We start from the raw sequence: 17,432 nt of genomic DNA, 5'->3' as shown, positions 1-17,432 counted from the left end.
TTAATCAATAAAAGACTTGGCCAAGAATTTATCTCATCAGACAAAGTTAAAAAAAGAGGTGTTGTAATTTATGCAAAGGAGAACCTGTCGCCAAAATTTTTATTTAAAGATGATCATGGAAGAATCCTCGCAATTGAAATCCAAACACAAGGGGAAAAGATTTTGATATTAGGAATCTACGCGCCAAATGATGGAAAATCAGAATTCTACAAGAAGCTGCATGAGACAATGATGGACTATTTGGACTATGCTAATATTATTGTGATGGGAGATATGAATGGGGTGGTGTCTACAAATATGGACAAATCCCAAAATCAAAACTTAACAACAGACGGCAGACTCCCTAAAACTTTCTTTGAAATGACAGACAATATGGACTTGATTGACATTTGGAGGACAAGGAACCCCTTGGGTAAAGAAGGAACTTTCTTTTCTGAGGCCCATTTGTCATGGACACGAATCGACCAAATTTGGATATCTAGAGGGCTGGCTCCGAAAACGAGAAAAGTGGAAATCTGCCCAAAAACCTGCTCCGACCACAATGCCATAAAAATGGAACTGAGACTTTTCCCAACTGGATCCTTCAGATGGAGAATGAATGACACCTTGTTAAGAGATCAAGAGATTGTGAAGAAGGCCCAAAAAACACTAAAGGACTACTTTGAAATAAATTTGAACACTACGGTGGAGAAAAGAACAATCTGGGACGCAAGTAAAGCTGTAATGAGAGGGTTTCTGATTCAACAGAATTCGATAAAAAGAAAATATTGGAATGGAAAAAAAGAAAAAATTTTAGAGAAAATAAGTGAAGGAGAGAAAAAATTGAGAACCAAACCGAAATCTAAAGAGGTGCTAAGAGAGATCAAATTCCATCAAGCACAATATTCGAAACTGATCAATCAAGAGATTGAGTGGAAAATCAAACAAATGAAGCAGAGATCGTTTGAATCAGCAAATAAATGTGGAAAGTTGCTGGCTTGGCAGCTGAAAAAAAGACAAAAGTTAAACACGGTTACAAATCTGGAGATTCAAGGAAAAATAGTTCAGAAACCAGAAGAAATAAGAAAGTGCTTCCACAGATATTTCAAAGAGCTCTACGCACAGGGGCCTCAGAAAGAATCGGAAATGGACCAATTTTTGGAAACAAATGGACTACCTAAAATAAGTCAAGATAAAAGATCAATTCTTAACAGCAAAATAACTCAACAGGAAATTGAAGGTGCCATCCAAAACATGCAGCTGGGCAAATCTCCAGGCCCGGATGGACTCACCTCCAAATATTACAAAACTTTGAAGGATTTCTTGATACAACCGTTGTTGGAGGTTTGTAACCAGATCATGGAGGGGAGGAAGGCACCGGAAACGTGGAAAGAAGCATTTATCACATTGATTCCCAAGTCAGAAAGGGAAAAGACTCAGCTTAAGAACTACCGTCCCATCTCACTCCTGAATGTGGATTATAAAATTTTTGCAGACATTTTAGCAAGTAGACTTAAAAATGTATTAAATGAAGTAATTCACAAGGACCAAGCAGGCTTTCTCCCTGGTAGACACATGTCGGACAATACCAGGAACATTATTGATATTTTGGAGCTGCTGCGAATTAAAAATACAAGGGCTGCTTTAATCTTTATTGATGCGGAGAAAGCATTTGACAACATTTCTTGGATGTTTATGAAGAAGAACTTGAAAGGGATGGGAGTGGGACGGGGGTTTGAAAATGGATTAGAAGCAATCTATTCAGAACAAAAAGCTAAATTGATAGTGAACAATGTGGTATCGGAGGAACTTCGAATTGAAAAAGGGACACGACAGGGGTGCCCTTTATCCCCTCTGCTATTTATTTCTGTTCTGGAGGTTTTGCTGAATATGATTAGGGAGGACCAGCTGGTGCAAGGCATAGAGGTCGGAGCGAAACAATACAAACTGAAAGCCTTTGCAGATGACCTAGTCTTGACAGTACAGGAGCCAGTATCTAGTACAAAAAGAGTTTTGGAACTTATTTTGGAGTTTGGTCGGGTGGCGGGATTTAAGCTAAACAAACAAAAAACTAAGGTTTTGGTCAAAAATCTGACACCTACAGAGACAGAGGAGTATCAGAAAGAGACAGAGCTAAGTGTGGTTAAAAAAGTGAAATACCTGGGGGTATACTTGTCCACCAAAAATTTAAACCTTTTTAAAGATAACTATGAAAAATGTTGGTTGGAAATTAAAAAAGACTTGGATATTTGGTCAAGATTGAAACTTACCTTGTCAGGCCGAATCGCAGCTATAAAGATGTGTGTTTTGCCTAAAATGCTATTTTTATTTCAGACCCTTCAGGTCGTGGACAGAATGGAATGTTTTGGAAAATGGCAGAAGGATATTTCTAAGTTTGTCTGGCAGGGCAAAAAGCCCCGAATAAAATTTAAAATACTAACCGACTCAAAAGAAAGAGGGGGGTTTGCCCTGCCGGACCTAAGGTTGTACTATGAAGCTGCAGCCTTCTGCTGGTTGAAGGATTGGTTTTTGTTGGAAAACACCGATGTCCTAGATCTGGAAGGGTTTGATAATGTGTATGGTTGGCATGCATACTTGTGGTATGACAAGGCGAAGGTTCATAAATTGTTTAAAAATCATATTGTCAGAAAATCAATTTTTGCCGTCTGGATGAAGTACAAGGATTTATTAGAAAGCAAGACCCCGAGGTGGCTATCACCTGTGGAAGCCAAGATTTCTAAAAAAAAGCCCAATATGGAGGCCTACTGGCCAAAGTATTGGGAACTGATTGAAAGAGTTGGAGATAACTGGAAGCTCCAAAGCCAGGACAAATTAAAAGGTAAGGTGCGAGATTGGTTACATTATGCTCAAATTCAAGAGGTATTTAAAATGGACAGAAAAGTGGGTTTCCAGTTGGAGAAATCGAAACTGGAGACGGAGCTGCTAGAACCAAAGACTAAGGTACTTTCGAGGATGTATGACTTGCTGCTTAAATGGAACACACAGGATGAGACAGTTAAATCTGCTATGATAAAATGGGCACAGGATGTGGGACACAACATTATGTCTGAAGACTGGGAAAGGTTATGGAACACCGGTATGAAATTCACGGCATGTAGTGCCTTGAAAGAGAACATTATGAAAATGGTATACCGGTGGTACATGACTCCAGTCAAGTTGGCTAAAATATATCATCTTTCTGATAATAAGTGTTGGAAATGCAAGGAGGCAGAAGGGACATTCTTTCACCTCTGGTGGACCTGCCCGAAAGTAAAGGCCTTCTGGGAAATCATACATAATGAGCTGAAAAAGGTATTTAGATATACCTTCTCTAAGAAACCAGAGGCCTTTCTCTTGGGCATGGTGGACCGGAAGGTGCCAAAGAAGGACAGAACCTTGTTTATGTATGCAACCACAGCAGCTAGGATTCTCATCGCAAAGTTCTGGAAGACACCAGATTTACCCACACTGGAGGACTGGCAGACGCAGTTGATGGACTACATGGAGTTGGCAGAAATGACTGGCAGAATCCGAGATCTGAGCGAAGAAACTATGGAGGAGGACTGGAAAAAATTTAAGGATTATTTGCAAAAACATTATAAGTTGTTTGAATGTTAAGATAGCGCACGATTAAGAAATGTTATGTTTCCGCAATTTATTTTAAGAAATGATAAAGTAAGTATTGATAGAAAAAACGAGAAATATTTGAAACAAATTATTATGTTTATTAAGAATGTCAAAACTAAATTACAATTTTTTGAAATTGGTAACATAATACATTTAAAGGTATAATAAGATGGGAAATAAGATAACAAATTGCTGAACTGGCTAGAACAATGAATGCAATGCTGAGAGGATGCGAGGAGGTCCAAAAGTGAATTGCTGAAAGATGTTAAGGAAAGTTTCACAACATTTTTTCTTGTTTTTATTTTTTCTTATATATATATATAAAAAATGTTTCTTGTATGTTGCCATGTAAACAAATTTGTAAATCTATGAAAAGAAACGCAATAAAAAATCTTTATAAGAGTAAAAAAAAGGAAAGGGAGGGAAACCAAATCAGATCTGGTAACTCATTTTTTGTTCTGTGTCATTCTCTGTAGCTCTTGCTGGTTTTGTTTCCCTAGCCTTGTCTCCCCCCCCCCCCAATGGATGATCCCAGCCCTTTACTTGCCATTGTTTCAGTGGTGTGGCGTCACTGTCTGAAAATAGAAGGCACTTGGGAATGTGTGTGTGTGTGTCTATGTCTGTCTGTCAGGGAATTGCAGGTCCCTTTCCTCAACATTTTCCTCTTTCATTTTAATTGTTTCAAAAACGAGACTCAGTTGGTGCAAACCAAGGTTCCTGAGCCCAGACCTGGGGTAACCCCCCCCAAAAGCCTTTGTTTCTATGGATTCAAATCAAATCTGGAAAAGGTACCCAGAAAACATGGGGGTTTCAGGAATTTGAGGTGTTCTGCCTAAACTGAGCTGTTCTGATGTGGTGTATTCCATGGGAATTAGACGATTTCATTCTTCGTTTGAAAATCAGGGTCCTGTGGCCTGTAGGATTTTTGGCTACCCAGAGCTGCTTCCTTGTGTCCTGTAAAAGCTTGATATGACGCTGTCCAGGTCTCCCTTTCCAGGGATTAAATATAGAGTCCTTGCTCTTAATCCCCCTCTAATTATAGCCTGTTATCTTAAACCCACCAGAGTTTTTGTAGTGCAGACCCCACCCCCCCAAATGCCCAGCAGATCCTCTTTTTTCTGGCAGGGACCGGGCGCTGTTTTCTTGCTTTAAAAAGGGTAGACTTTTTTGGCGGGGGGGGGGGTTGCATTGCAGTTACCGTCTTTATTTTAGATTGTTCAGTTTTTTGTGGCATTTAAACAAAACCGCTGATGGGGAAGGTAGGTTTGTGCTGGGCGCTTGGGAAGAGTTTGGATTTGATATCCCGCCTTTCACTCCCCTTCAGGAGTCTCAAAGCGGCTCACATTCTCCTTTCCCTTCCTCCCCCACAACAAACACTCTGTGAGGTGAGTGGGGCTGAGAGACTTCAGAGAAGTGTGACTGGCCCAAGGTCACCCAGCAGCTGCATGTGGAGGAGCGGGGAATCGAACCCGGTTCCCCAGATTACAAGACTACCGCTCTTAACCACTACACCAACTGGGCACTTGGGAACCTATGGGTGGGGTTATATAGGGGTTTATATTTATTTATTCATATATTGTATACATATATTTACTTATAGCAAAGTGTAATAACAGAGGCCAAATAAAACTAGAAAGAGATAGCTGGAACTAAACCCAGAGGAACAAATTTCCATAATGAAACAGGACATAATAAATTAACATCACAAGGTTGCAAGTAACACAGATGGGTTTTCATTATCCTCTACCTTGTGACTTGAGTGCATTATAAAAAGACTCAGATTTCTCGATAGAGACTTTGTCTTGTTGCCTGCCCTCTCTGTTTCTCTCACCGTATATGTAAGCATAACCATGTACAGTAGTACCTTGGTTCTCAAATTTAATCCATTCTGGAAGTGCGTTCCAAAACCAAGGCACACTTTCCCATAGAAAGTAATGCAAAATGGATTAATCTGTTCCAGACTTTAAAAAAACCCCTAAAACAGCAATTTAACATGAGTTTTATTATCTAACAAGACCATTGATCCATAAAATGAAAGCATTAATCAATGTACTGTCATATAAAATAGATAAGACAGTATTGCAGATGATAATTTTTTAAAAAATAAATTTCATACCTGCACTGATGACAGTCATTGTTTGGATTGGCTTTTGTCCATTTCCACAGTCACAATCAATCAATCAGTAGCTGAACTGGGTTCCACACAGTCACAAAAAAAATTAACCAAAAAAGCTTCAAAAACACAAAATAAATAGCAAAAACAAAAGCGCCACACTTAATCCAATCTGGAAGTCCGTTTGACTTCTAACATGTTAGAAAACCAAGGCACAGCTTCTGATTGGTGCAGGCGCCCCGGAAACAATAGCCGACAGCTGCATTGGACGTCCAGCTTCCAAAAAACGTTAAAAATCTGGAATGCTTAACTTCCGGGTTTTGGGCCTTTGAGAACCAAGGTACCATTGTATACTATTAGTAATCCATTTGCTCAAGGATGGTGTTCTGTCTCCCCTGACCCCACCCATTTTGACAAATTATCATTCTGGCAGAAGTTAAGAGGTGTTGTGTTAATTCCCTGCCCTCTGTTTGTACAGTGTCTTTGACGCAAGCCAACGATGTGGGTGTTTATTTTAGTTTATTCCGTTTGCATCTCGCCCTTTCCTCACTCTGGGACTCAAGGTGTGTCTCCCATTTGGTCAGGTGCTTCAGCCAGGTAGGTGCCTGTGTGATGTCAGGACTTGCAAGCCCTGGGGCTGATTTTCAAAAACCTCTGTAGCCACAGACAACCAAATTCCATACCAAGAGAAGCAGAATCTCGAAGCTGCTCAGAGTGGCCATTATTGATAGGGCTGGCCATATTCGTTGGAAAAGATCGTCATGAATCTCCCCCGGAAGATAGAGAGATAAAGCCCTTTTGAACAATTGAGGGGTGAGGGTAATTCCTGTACAGTGATACCTTGTTTTAAGAACAGCTTAGTTTATGAACAACTTGGATTAGGAACGCTGCAAACCCGCAAGTAGGTGTTTCGGTTTGTGAACTTTGCTTTGGAATAAGAACATGTTCCGCTTCTTGTTGAGCGCGTTCCATTTGTAAATCCTCCGCTGCTATGGGAAAGCATGCCTTGGTTTAAGAACGCTTTGGTTTAAGAACGGGCTTCCGGAACAGATTAAGTTCGTAAACCAAGGTACCGCTGTATATATCAAGTTGCCTGTAGCAAGTATGAGTTTTTAATAATAATAATAAATTTATTTATACCCTGCCCATCTGGCTGAGTTTCCCCAGCCACTCTGGGCGGCTCCCAATCGAGTGTTAAAAACAATACAGCACAACAATGTTTGTTTTGTTTTTAGTTTTTTCTGGGCCATCAATGTAATGACAACTGACGCAACACAATTATGTAGGAAGACGGGTTCCTAAATGTTTTGATGGCTGCTAGTTCTTTATGTCATCACTTTTGGGAACTTAAATGCAAGGCTGGTGGCATTGTTATTTTGTTTTGTTCTTTTTGCTTGTGGGGAACTGAGAATGGATGATGCAATGAAGGTTACCAGAAACTTGTATCTATAAAAATCAATATATAATATGGATTACAGTATAAACAGCAGAGTCTAAAAGCAGCACTCGGATTAAAATTAAAAACAGGAAAGCAAGTTGCAAATATTATGATTTCAGTGTCTGCATCTGCAAAAGGATGCTCTCAGTTTCTGTCTACAAGACAGATGCGTATCCGCCAGGAGGATATCCCAGGGCTGTAGAGCCACCACGAAGAAGGCCATGCTTCTTAAATATTTGTTCACCCACAATGGTTGTTTGGTAGAATGCTTTCTTTTGTTTTTAGAGGTTGACTGTCTGGTTTTGGACCCAGAACTACCTTTGAGGAGGCTTTTCCATGTGAGGGTGAAATACCTCTTTGCTCATAACCTGTGATCGGCATTTGTTGTTGTTGTTGTTTAGTCGTTTAGTCGTGTCCGACTCTTCGTGACCCCCTGGACCAGAGCAAGCCAGGCACTTCTGTCTTCCACTGCCCCCTGCAGTTTGGTCAAACTCATGGTGGTAGCTGCGAGAACACTGTCCAACCATCTCATCCCCTGTCGTCCCCTTCTCCTTGTGCCCTCCATCTTTCCCAGCATCAGAGTATTTTCCAGGGAGTCTTCTCTTCTCATGAGGGGGCCAAAGTCTTGGAGCCTCAGCTTCAGGATCTGTCCTTCCAGTGAGCACCCAGGGCTGATTTCCTTAAGAATGGAGAGGTTGGATCTTCTTGCAGTCCAGGGGACTCTCAAGAGTCTCCTCCAGCACCAGAATTCAAAAGCATCCATTCTTCGGCGATCAGCCTTCTTTGTGGTCCAGCTCTCACTTCCATACATCACTACCGGGAAAACCATGGCTTTAACTATACGGACCTTTGTTGGCAAGCTGATGTCTCTGCTTTTTAAGATGCTGTCTAGGTTTGTCATCGCCTTTCTCCCAAGGAGCAGGCGTCTTTTAATTTCGTGACTGCTGTCACCATCTGCAGTGATCATGGAGCCCAAGAAAGTAAAATCTCTCACTGCCTCCATTTCTTCCCCTTCTATTTGCCAGGAGGTGATGGGCCCAGTGGCCATGATCTTCGTTTTTTTGATGTTGAGCTTCAGACCATATTTTGCGCTCTCCTTTCTCACCCTCATTAAAAGGTTCTTTAATTCCTCCTCACTTTCTGCCATCGGCATTTAATGGATGTTTATTACCTGATCTACATATGGCATTTTTGGGAGCGCCCCCTCTCAAAAAAGGCATCACAAAACCTCAAGGCTTTCCACCCCCCCCCAAGCCTAATTGTGGCATGGTGTTACAGGGACTGCTAACCCCCCTTCACTGTGACACCCCCTTCTAAAATATCCCCATGTGTTGCAGTTCAGGTGGCAAGCCCAATTATGGCTGTGTGAGGCAGGATTTGTGGTGGGCCGAATGTGAAAGCTGAATCTGACCTTTAGGCCGGTGGCTTCCAGGCCAGTCCTTCATTGCACGTCTTTCTTTTATACAGTGGTACAGTGGTGCCCCGCAAGACGAATGCCTCGCAAGACGGAAAACTTGCTAGACAAAAGAGTTTTCCGTTTTGGAGGTGCTTCGCAAAACGAATCTCCTATGGGCTTGCTTCGCAAGACGACAATGTCTTGCGAGTTCCTGCGGGTTTTTCCCCCTTCCCCCCCTTTTTCTAAGCCGCTAAGCCGCTTATCAGCTGATCCGATCAGCAGATAAGCTGCTAAAAGCCGCTAATAGCGCTAATCCGCTAATCCGTCAATGGGCTTGCTTCGCAAGACGAAAAAACCGCTAGACGCAGAGAATCACAGAACGGATTCTTTTCGTCTTGTGAGGCACCACTGTACCTTAGTTCTCAAACTTAATCCATTCCAGAAGTCCGTTCCAAAACCAAAGCGTTCCAAAACCAAAGCATGCCTTCCCATAGAAAGTAATGCCAAATGGATTAATCCGTTCCAAATTTTTAAAAACAACCCCATAAAGAGGAATTTAACATGAATTTTACTATCTAATGAGACCATTGATCCATAAAATGAAAGCAATAAACAATGTACTGCAGTCACACAATCAGTAGCTGAACTGGGTTCTACACAGTCACAAAAACAAATCAAAAAGCCACTAAAAGGCAAACTAAATAGCAAAAACAGACAGACCTCAGCGTAACACTCAAATTGGAAGCGTAACACTCAAAATGGAGCACAATCAGCTTCCAAAAAAAGTTTGCAACTGGAACACTTACTTCCGGGTTTGGGTTCCAAGTTGTTTGAGTTCTAAGGCGTTTGAGAACCAAAGTACCACTGTATATATTTTTGGCTTGAATCTATTAATTACATTTCTCTTTTCTTTGAGGACAGTTGCCTTTCTGTGTCTTCCATGTTTTGTTTTTATGGTGTAAGCTGTCCTTACTAAGACAGCTGGGACCTATAACTTTTTAATGTGAGATGAAGTCGGGGCGGGCAGATGATGATGATGATGACGACCACCGTTTTTGCTTTCTCTCTTGCCTGCAGGTCGGCTCCCGCTGCCGCTGCGCCCCCCACTGCCGGAGGAGAGGGGGGTGGCCCTCCTCCCCCACCCCCCAACCTCACCAGCAACAGAAGGCTGCAGCAAACTCAAGCTCAAGTCGATGAGGTCAGTGGCGTGGGCAAGGATGAGTGTGGGGCTGGGCATTTGGGGGGAGAGTAGCCTCTTTCTCCTTGCCACCTCTGTTGGATTGGGGAGGGAGGGGGGTTGCAAGGTGACTGTTCCCGCATAATTGCTTAGGGTGGGAGGAGAGCATGGAATAAAAGTCCTACCTACACACAGCACAAACACACAGGCTGTGTAGCTCAGTGATAAAGACTTTGCTATGCACAGAGAAAGGGACGCAGGTGGCGCTGTGGGTTAAACCACAGAGCCTAGGACTTGCCAATCAGAAGGGCGGCGGTTCGAATCCCCGTGACGGGGCGAGCCCCCGTTGCTCGGTCCTTGCTCCTGCCAACCTAGCAGTTTGAAAGCACGCCAGTACAAGTAGATAAATAGGTACCGCTGCAGTGGGAAGGGAAACGGCGTTTCTGTGCGCTGCTCTGGTTTCGCCAGAAGCGGCTTAGTCATGCTGGCCCCATGACCCGGAAGCTGTACGCCGGATCCCTCAGCCAATGAGCACCGCAACACCAGAGTCGGCCACGACTGGACCTAATGGTCAGGGGTCCCTTTACCTTTTTATGCACAGAGAAACCCCCCAGTTCAGCCTCAGTAGGACGGGGAGAGATTTCTGCCCCAAACCCCAGAAAACCACTGGTAGTCATTGCAGACCCCTTTTTTCTTTGGGCCACACTTTCAGAATAAAAAAATGGCCACACCCATTTTTTAATTGATAAGGAAATACTACCACTGCTGAAGCTACTACTACTCATTTTATGACTTCTATCCCATCCATCTGCCTTGGTTTCCCCAGGCACTCTGGGCGGCTTCCAGCAGTGAAACACTAGACATTGAAGGATACAGGACTGCTTTCAGATGTCATTGGAAAGCCAGATAGTTGTTTATCTCCTTGACATCTGATGGGAGGGCATTCCACAGGGCGGGTGCCACCACCGAGAAGGCCCTCTGCTTGGTTCCCTGTAGCTTTACTTCTCGCAGTGAGGGAACCACCAGAAAACCTTTGGAGCTGGACCTCAGTGTCCAGGCTGAGCAATGCGGGTGGAGAGTATACTGGGTCAAGGCCGTTTAGGGCTTTAAAGGTCAGCAGCAACACTTTGAATTGTGCCCGGAAACTTACACAGAAGATACATTGGAAAACAAAAAAGAAACAATTCCCAGCAGTGCTTGATTTATAACATAGAATGCAACTACTTTGTGATATGATCAAGGGACAAGTATAAAGCAATGCAGCCACCTCCTGAACCCGTAACACCCCAGGTCATGCGTAGGCAAACTAGGGGCCAGATCCGGCCCAATTGCCTTCTAAATCCGGCCTGCAGACGGTTCGGGTATCAGCTTGTTTTTACATGAGTAGAATGTGTCCTTTTATTTAAAATGCACCTCTGGGTTCTTTGTGGGGCCTGCCTGGTGTCTTTACATGAGTAGAATGTGTGCTTTTATTTAAAATGCATCTCTGGGTTATTTGTGGGGCATAGGAATTTGTTCACCCCCCCCAAAAAATAATAGTCTGGCCCCCCACAAGGTCTGAGGGACAGTGGACCGGCCTCCTGCTGTCAAAGTTTGCTGACGCCTGCGCCTAGGTTAATCACTGAGGTCATCCGAATGGGCTGCTGTTAAGATGTTCCCCATATTTCAGAGGCCTAGTCAGCCTTAACAAGAATTTGGGGAGTTAGTGCCAGTGGTCTTATGCTGTGCAACACACTCCTGGCAGAGATTCAGCAGGCATGCTCGGTTTTTGTTTGTTTATTAACTAAAATTTATACAGTGGTGCCCCACAAGACGAATGCCTCGCAAGACGGAAAACTCGCTAGACGAAGGACTTTTCCGTTTTGGAGGTGCTTTGCAAAACGAATCTCCTATGGGCTTGCTTCGCAAGACGAAAATGTCTTGCGAGTTCCTGCGGGGTTTTTTTCCTCCCCCCCCTTTTTCTAAGCTGCTAAGCCGCTTATCAGCTGATCCGATAAGCCGATAAAAGCCGCTAATAGCGCTAATCCGCTAATCCGTCAATGGGCTTGCTTCGCAAGACGAAAAAACCGCTAGACGAAGAGAATCACAGAACGGATTCTTTTCGTCTTGCGAGGCACCACTGTATACTGCTTTATTTTATTTTAATCGCTTAAATTCATTTCAACCTCAAAGTGGTTAAACAAAACTAAGGCAACTTTTGGCTTTCTCTTGAATGACTTGTTCATGTTGAGAGGCGCTGTGGTGTACTGGTTTACGTGTTGGACCTTGGAGACCCGGATTCGAATCCCCACTTGGCCATGGGACTTACTGGGTGACCTTGGGGCAGTCCTAGTCTCTCGGCCTAACCCTACCTCACAGGGTTGCTGTGGCGATTGAGGAGGGGGAGTACCACGTACGCCACCAAAAAAAAGGGTGGGACATAATTCAGTTGATAAACAATAACTAAATAACGCTGACAGGCCTTTGCAGTACTTCAATTTTTATTTTGATCAGCCATTCTCCTTAACAATTATCTGCATTTTTGTTTTTTTAATAGCATCTTACCGTTTTAGCAATATACGCCATCGTGCTATTTAACGGTATGGTGGTGCAGAAATATTTCTGTAAATAAAATACAACCCTGTGTTGCAAATTTTGGCTGTGTTCATCAGCCAGGCCTTATTAGCAGCCGCCAGCAGTCTCCTCTCTCACCCCCTCTGGAAACTTGTGAGAATAGGTGTCTCACTTTTCATGCGCTTTAGAGATATCATTTGCGCCTGTTGAGAATATTTAAAATACTTCCACCCTGGCTTTCCCAATACTTGTACTCAAGGCTGCTTACAACAGGAGAGTATGAAACAGTCGTGAGGCTTAAGACTGAGATCAGCAGTGGCCTTGGCCAGCAGCAGAATTCTGCAAAAAGTCGTGGTGTTGCTTAAGCAGAATCCCAGGGGAATAATTCTGTTTATCCAAAGCAATTTTCACCCCACTCTGAAGCGGAAAAGGCTCCCAAGGCAGCTTATAAAGTTCAATAAAAGTGCAGCTGCTTCTCTACCCTCAGAAAGGAAATGTGATGGGGAGGGAAGAGGAAGAAAGCAGGTTCTTACAAGCAGGGGCCAGGAACCTGCAAATCTCCAGATGATTCTGGTTTGGTTTGCAACTCCTGTCCTCCCTGCCCTAGCTGATGGGAGTCGGAGTCTGACAAATGGAGGGTCTTAGATTCATGTACCATTTCCTTACGGGGCGCGGGTGGCGCTGTGGGTTAAACCATAGAGCCTAGGTCAGGGGTCTGCAACCTTTAAGACAAAAAGAGCCACTTGGACCCGTTTCCGAAGGAAAAAAAACCTGGGAGCCGCAAAAGCTCGTCATCATAAAAATAACTTTTTTGTCACTTTTTTAATTATTTCTTTGTTTGACCCCTCAGAATTACTCCTCCTCATAGAAATAAACGTTAAATTAACAAGTTACCTTTGTGTGTGTGTGTGTGTGTTCTTCACTCCCCTTCAAAACAGTGACCAGCGTACATGCCCCCTTTCAATGCAGTGACCAGCGTACATGCCCCTTACAATGTAGCGGGTGGGTGGGAAGGTGACGTCAGGACGGTGTGTGACTAACGCACGCACCGCCCCCATGCGACGTCACAGCCAGTACAGCGCCCGCCACAGTGGGGTGTGTCGGGGTGCACAGTGCGCCTCCTCCCCTCGCTAGTATCCGCCCCGGAGCCACAGCAAAGGTGTAAAAGAGCCACATGCGGCTCCGGAGCCGCGGGTTGCTGACCCCTGGCCTAAGACTTGCCGATCAGAAGGTCAGTGGTTCGAATCCCCGCAACGGGGTGAGCTCCCGTAGCTCGGTCCCAGCTCCTGCCCACCTAGCAGTTCGAAAGCACGTCAAAGTGCAAGTAGATAAATAGGTACCACTTTGGCGGGAAGATGAACGGCGTTTCCGTGCTCTGCTCTGGTTCGCCAGAAGCGGCTTAGTCATGCTGGCCACATGACCCGGAAGCTATACGCCGGCTCCCTTGGCCAATAAAGCGAGATGAGCACTGCAACCCCTGTGCCGGCCACGACTGGACCTAATGGTCAGGGGTCCCTTTACCTTTACTAACATTTCCTTGCAGTGGTGAGCTGGGAAAGGGAAGACTTCAGATAGCCCGATGGCATGGCTGCCACAAGGTGAGAGTTGAGGGGGAATCCAGAGACAGCCCACGGGTTTGTCTTGCATCTATTTTCTCTCTCCCTCTCTCGGCTTTTCAGCCCATGTGCTTGTGTGAGAGATCTTGGGGTGGGGCAGATTGGACTGGCCCATTCTCTGTCCCCCTACAGAGTTCCCTGTGGTCGACAGAAGCTTGCGGGCCTCTCGTCTTTACAGCGGTCTCCAGGAGGAAGTGTGAAGCTGTACTGGCAGCTGTGTGGCGTAATCAGTGCCGGATTTACGTATAAGCTAAACAAGCTACAGCTTAGGTCCCCACTCTCTTGGCCCCCCCCCCAATTCTTTTTTTTTTTTTTACCATATAGCATATATAGGTGAAGCATCTCCACCTCCATTGTTCTGCCTGGACACTGAGGCCCAGCGCCGAGGGCCTTCTGGTGGTTCCCTCCCTCTGAGAAGCCAAGTTACAGGGAACCAGGCAGAGGGCCTTCTCAGTGGTGGCACCCGCCCTGTGGAACTCCCTCCCACCAGATGTCAAAGAGAAAAATAACTACCAAACTTTTAGAAGACATCTGAAGGCAGCCCTGTTTAGGGAAGCTTTTAATGTTTAATAGGTTATTGTATTTTAGTGTTCTGTTGGAAGCCACCCAGAGTGGCTGGGGAAACCCAGCCAGATGGGCAGGGTTTAAATAGTAAATTATTATTATTATTATTATTATTATTATTATTATTATTATTATTATTATTTATTATTCAACACAAAAAACAGCAACAATTTGTTGTTGACGAAGGACATCTGGACATATAAAGGGCCCCATTACCTTCAGTAGCTTAGGGCCTCATCAAACCTAAATCCGGCCCTGGGCGTAATGGTTCAGAGTGCGACCTGGGAGAGAGCAGGGTTTGCACCCCCAGGCAGCCATGACATGGCCTTACTCAGGGAGAGGGGACTCTGGGCCAGTCACAACATCGCAGGGTCGTTGTGAGGGGAACTACGTGCTGAACCTTGCACATCTTGGAGGGGAAAACAGCATATAAACCCAAATAAATGAATAATAATAATAATAGCCTTTCTCCTGCTTCTCTTCCCTTTCCTGCTACAGGTGGTGGACATCATGCGAGTGAATGTGGACAAGGTTCTCGAGAGGGATCAGAAGCTCTCGGAGCTGGACGACCGCGCTGACGCTCTGCAGGCGGGGGCCTCCCAGTTCGAAACCAGTGCAGCCAAGCTGAAGCGCAAGTACTGGTGGAAGAATCTAAAGGTAACCTGAAAAGAGCAGCAGGCACATGGGGCGCCCTTTGAATGCCAAAAGCCCTTCCTTGCTGAAACGGCCGTGCAGGTCTTAACTGCGAATCAGAAGCCTCAGTATTGCCCAGCCCCCAAGAATCCATGTCTCTTCTTTTTTTTTTAATAGTAATATTTATTGAAGTTCCATAAACAATCAAAGGCTTCAACATTTAGACATAGAATACAAAAGCCAAGAAAAACTACAAAAATAAAAAAATACAAAACAAAACACATAAAAAGTACACAATAAGAAACAGTTAACAAAATAGAAGAAAAAAGGATAAAAAACGCCAATAAGCAAAACAGAAAAAAGATTAGTATTTTCATATCTTATATTTCATTCACTAGTTTCTTGACCTCCTCACACCTCCCTTTTTGTATTCCAATTCAGATATTTAGTTCAGCAAATCCTTACCCTCTATCATTTAACCTTACTCAGCATCTTAACCTATAGTAAATATATATTTTCCACCATTATCAATCCATATTTACATATTCTTATTAATCTTTTTACCAACACCGCTTGTTTTCAATCCAACATCCCTTTAACATTCATTAATTTTACAGTATTTCTGTAGATAGTCTTTAAATTTTTTCCAATCTTCTTCCACCGACTCTTCTCCCTGGTCTCGGATTCTGCCAGTCATTTCTGCCAATTCCATGTACTCTATCACCTTCATCTGCCATTCTTCCAGGGTGGGTAGATCTTGTGTCTTCCAATACTTTGCAATGAGTATTCTTGCTGCTGTTGTAGCATACATAAAAAAAGTTCTATCCTTCTTTGGCACCAATTGGCCGACAATGCCCAGGAGAAAGGCCTCTGGTTTCTTCAGGAAGGTATATTTAAATACCTTTTTCAGTTCATTATATATCATTTCCCAGAAAGCCTTAATCTTAATCCAAGAATCCATGTTTCAGACTTCAGACTTGTAAAACTTAAGAGTAAAGCGCTGGCCCTCTGAGCACCGTATTTTTCGCTCTATAAGACGCACTCCCCCCTCTTAGAAAGTAAAGGGAAATGTGTGTACGTCTTATGGAGTGACTGCAGGCTGTGCAGCTATCCCAGAAGCCAGAACAGCAAGAGGGATTGCTGCTTTCACTGCACAGCAATCCCTCTTGCTGTTCTGGCTTCTGGGATTCAGAATATTTTTTCTCTCGTTTTCCTCCTCCAAAAACTAGGTGCGTCTTGTGGTCTGGTGCGTCTTACAGAGTGAAAAATACGGTATATGTGCAGATTCCCCCTGGATGGATCTTCTAAACTGGAGAAAGGGAAGTGAGTGGTGCAGTGTGTCGCTTCTGAGTGGGCTAAGCTGCAGGATCTGTCCCCGGAAGGGCTTCCTCCTGTTCACTCACTTCATTGATTCATTCGTTCGTTTTATTTGTATGCTGGTTTTCCGCAAGAAAAAAAAAAAGTGCTCAAAGAGGCCGACGACAAAACAGGCATTTGGGAAACCCAACAGTGCAAAAGCAATTTTCATGATAGATAACATAGCGCAGCAAGACGATAGAAATTACGGTAACGTACAATATACTGTATTTTTCGCTCTATAGGATGCACCAGACCATAGGAGGGGGAGAACAGGGGAAAAAAAATTCTCCCCCTCTCTGCTCAGCGCCCCTTCAGCGAAGCTGCAGGAGAAATGGAGCCCCTTCCATTTCTCCTCCTGCTTGGCTGAAGGAGCGCTGCGCAGAGAGGGAAAACTGTGCAGCGCCTCTCCAGCGAAGCGAAGCCTGGAGAGCAAGAGGGATCGGAGTGCACCGACCCCTCTCGCTCTCCAGGCTTCAGGCGGCTGTCCGCAAGCCTTCAGAGCGCAGCGGGAACTCCTGCTGCGCTCCGAAGGCTTGCGGATAGCTGCCTGAAGCCCCCGGAGCGCAGCCTTTGAAGCCTCCGCAGGGCAGCGGGGTGCCTTCACCCCACTGCCCTGCGGAGGCTTTGCACAGCCATCCCCAAGCTAGAACAGTGAGACAGAGCGCTGCTCAGCGCTCCGTCTCCCTGTTCTGGCTTTGGGCTTAGCCGCGCAGCCTGCATTCGCTCTATAGGACGCACACACATTTCCCCTTAATTTTTAGAGGGGGGAAGTGCGTCCTATAGAGTGCAAAAGACGGTATAAATACAGTATATATCAACATTTTAGTACTGTAAATACAAGAAGATCACATAAACAACAGCAAAAATAAGAAGGGAGCTTGACAGTTTTCCCATGGTCCTGGAAAACGCCCCCCTCACAATATTGCTCTGGGTCCTTCTCCTGCAGCAACTTGCAAGGCCCCCACAGGCAGGGAGTG

General features: G+C 44.4%; 2 protein-coding genes across 3 annotated transcripts in view; both read left to right on the top strand.

Moving 5' to 3' along the window:
* The window catches only part of VAMP2 (vesicle associated membrane protein 2), a 35,104-nt gene that overhangs the window by 13,540 nt on the left and 4,132 nt on the right, over positions 1-17,432 (top strand). Inside the window, exons 2-3 of one of the 2 annotated variants that reach the window (XM_081168267.1) lie at positions 9,631-9,751; positions 14,962-15,120. In XM_081168267.1, coding sequence (XP_081024393.1) covers positions 9,631-9,751; positions 14,962-15,120 — 280 coding nt within the window. Of the gene's footprint in view, positions 1-9,565; positions 9,752-14,961; positions 15,121-17,432 lie in introns of those variants that run through there. The other variant, XM_081168266.1, reaches the window with a different exon arrangement.
* Positions 3,588-17,432, top strand: part of LOC308572280 (histone H4) — a 72,023-nt gene continuing 58,178 nt past the window's right edge. Inside the window, exon 1 of the mRNA XM_081168279.1 lies at positions 3,588-3,592. The gene's annotated coding sequence lies outside the window, so the exon portion shown is untranslated. The remainder of the gene's footprint in view (positions 3,593-17,432) is intronic.

This window comes from Podarcis bocagei, assembly GCF_964188305.1.
Source record: "Podarcis bocagei genome assembly, chromosome: 13".
Taxonomy (NCBI): domain Eukaryota; kingdom Metazoa; phylum Chordata; class Lepidosauria; order Squamata; family Lacertidae; genus Podarcis; species Podarcis bocagei.
Note: the sequence above shows the minus strand (reverse complement) of the source record. Positions and strands in the feature narration are given on the sequence as shown.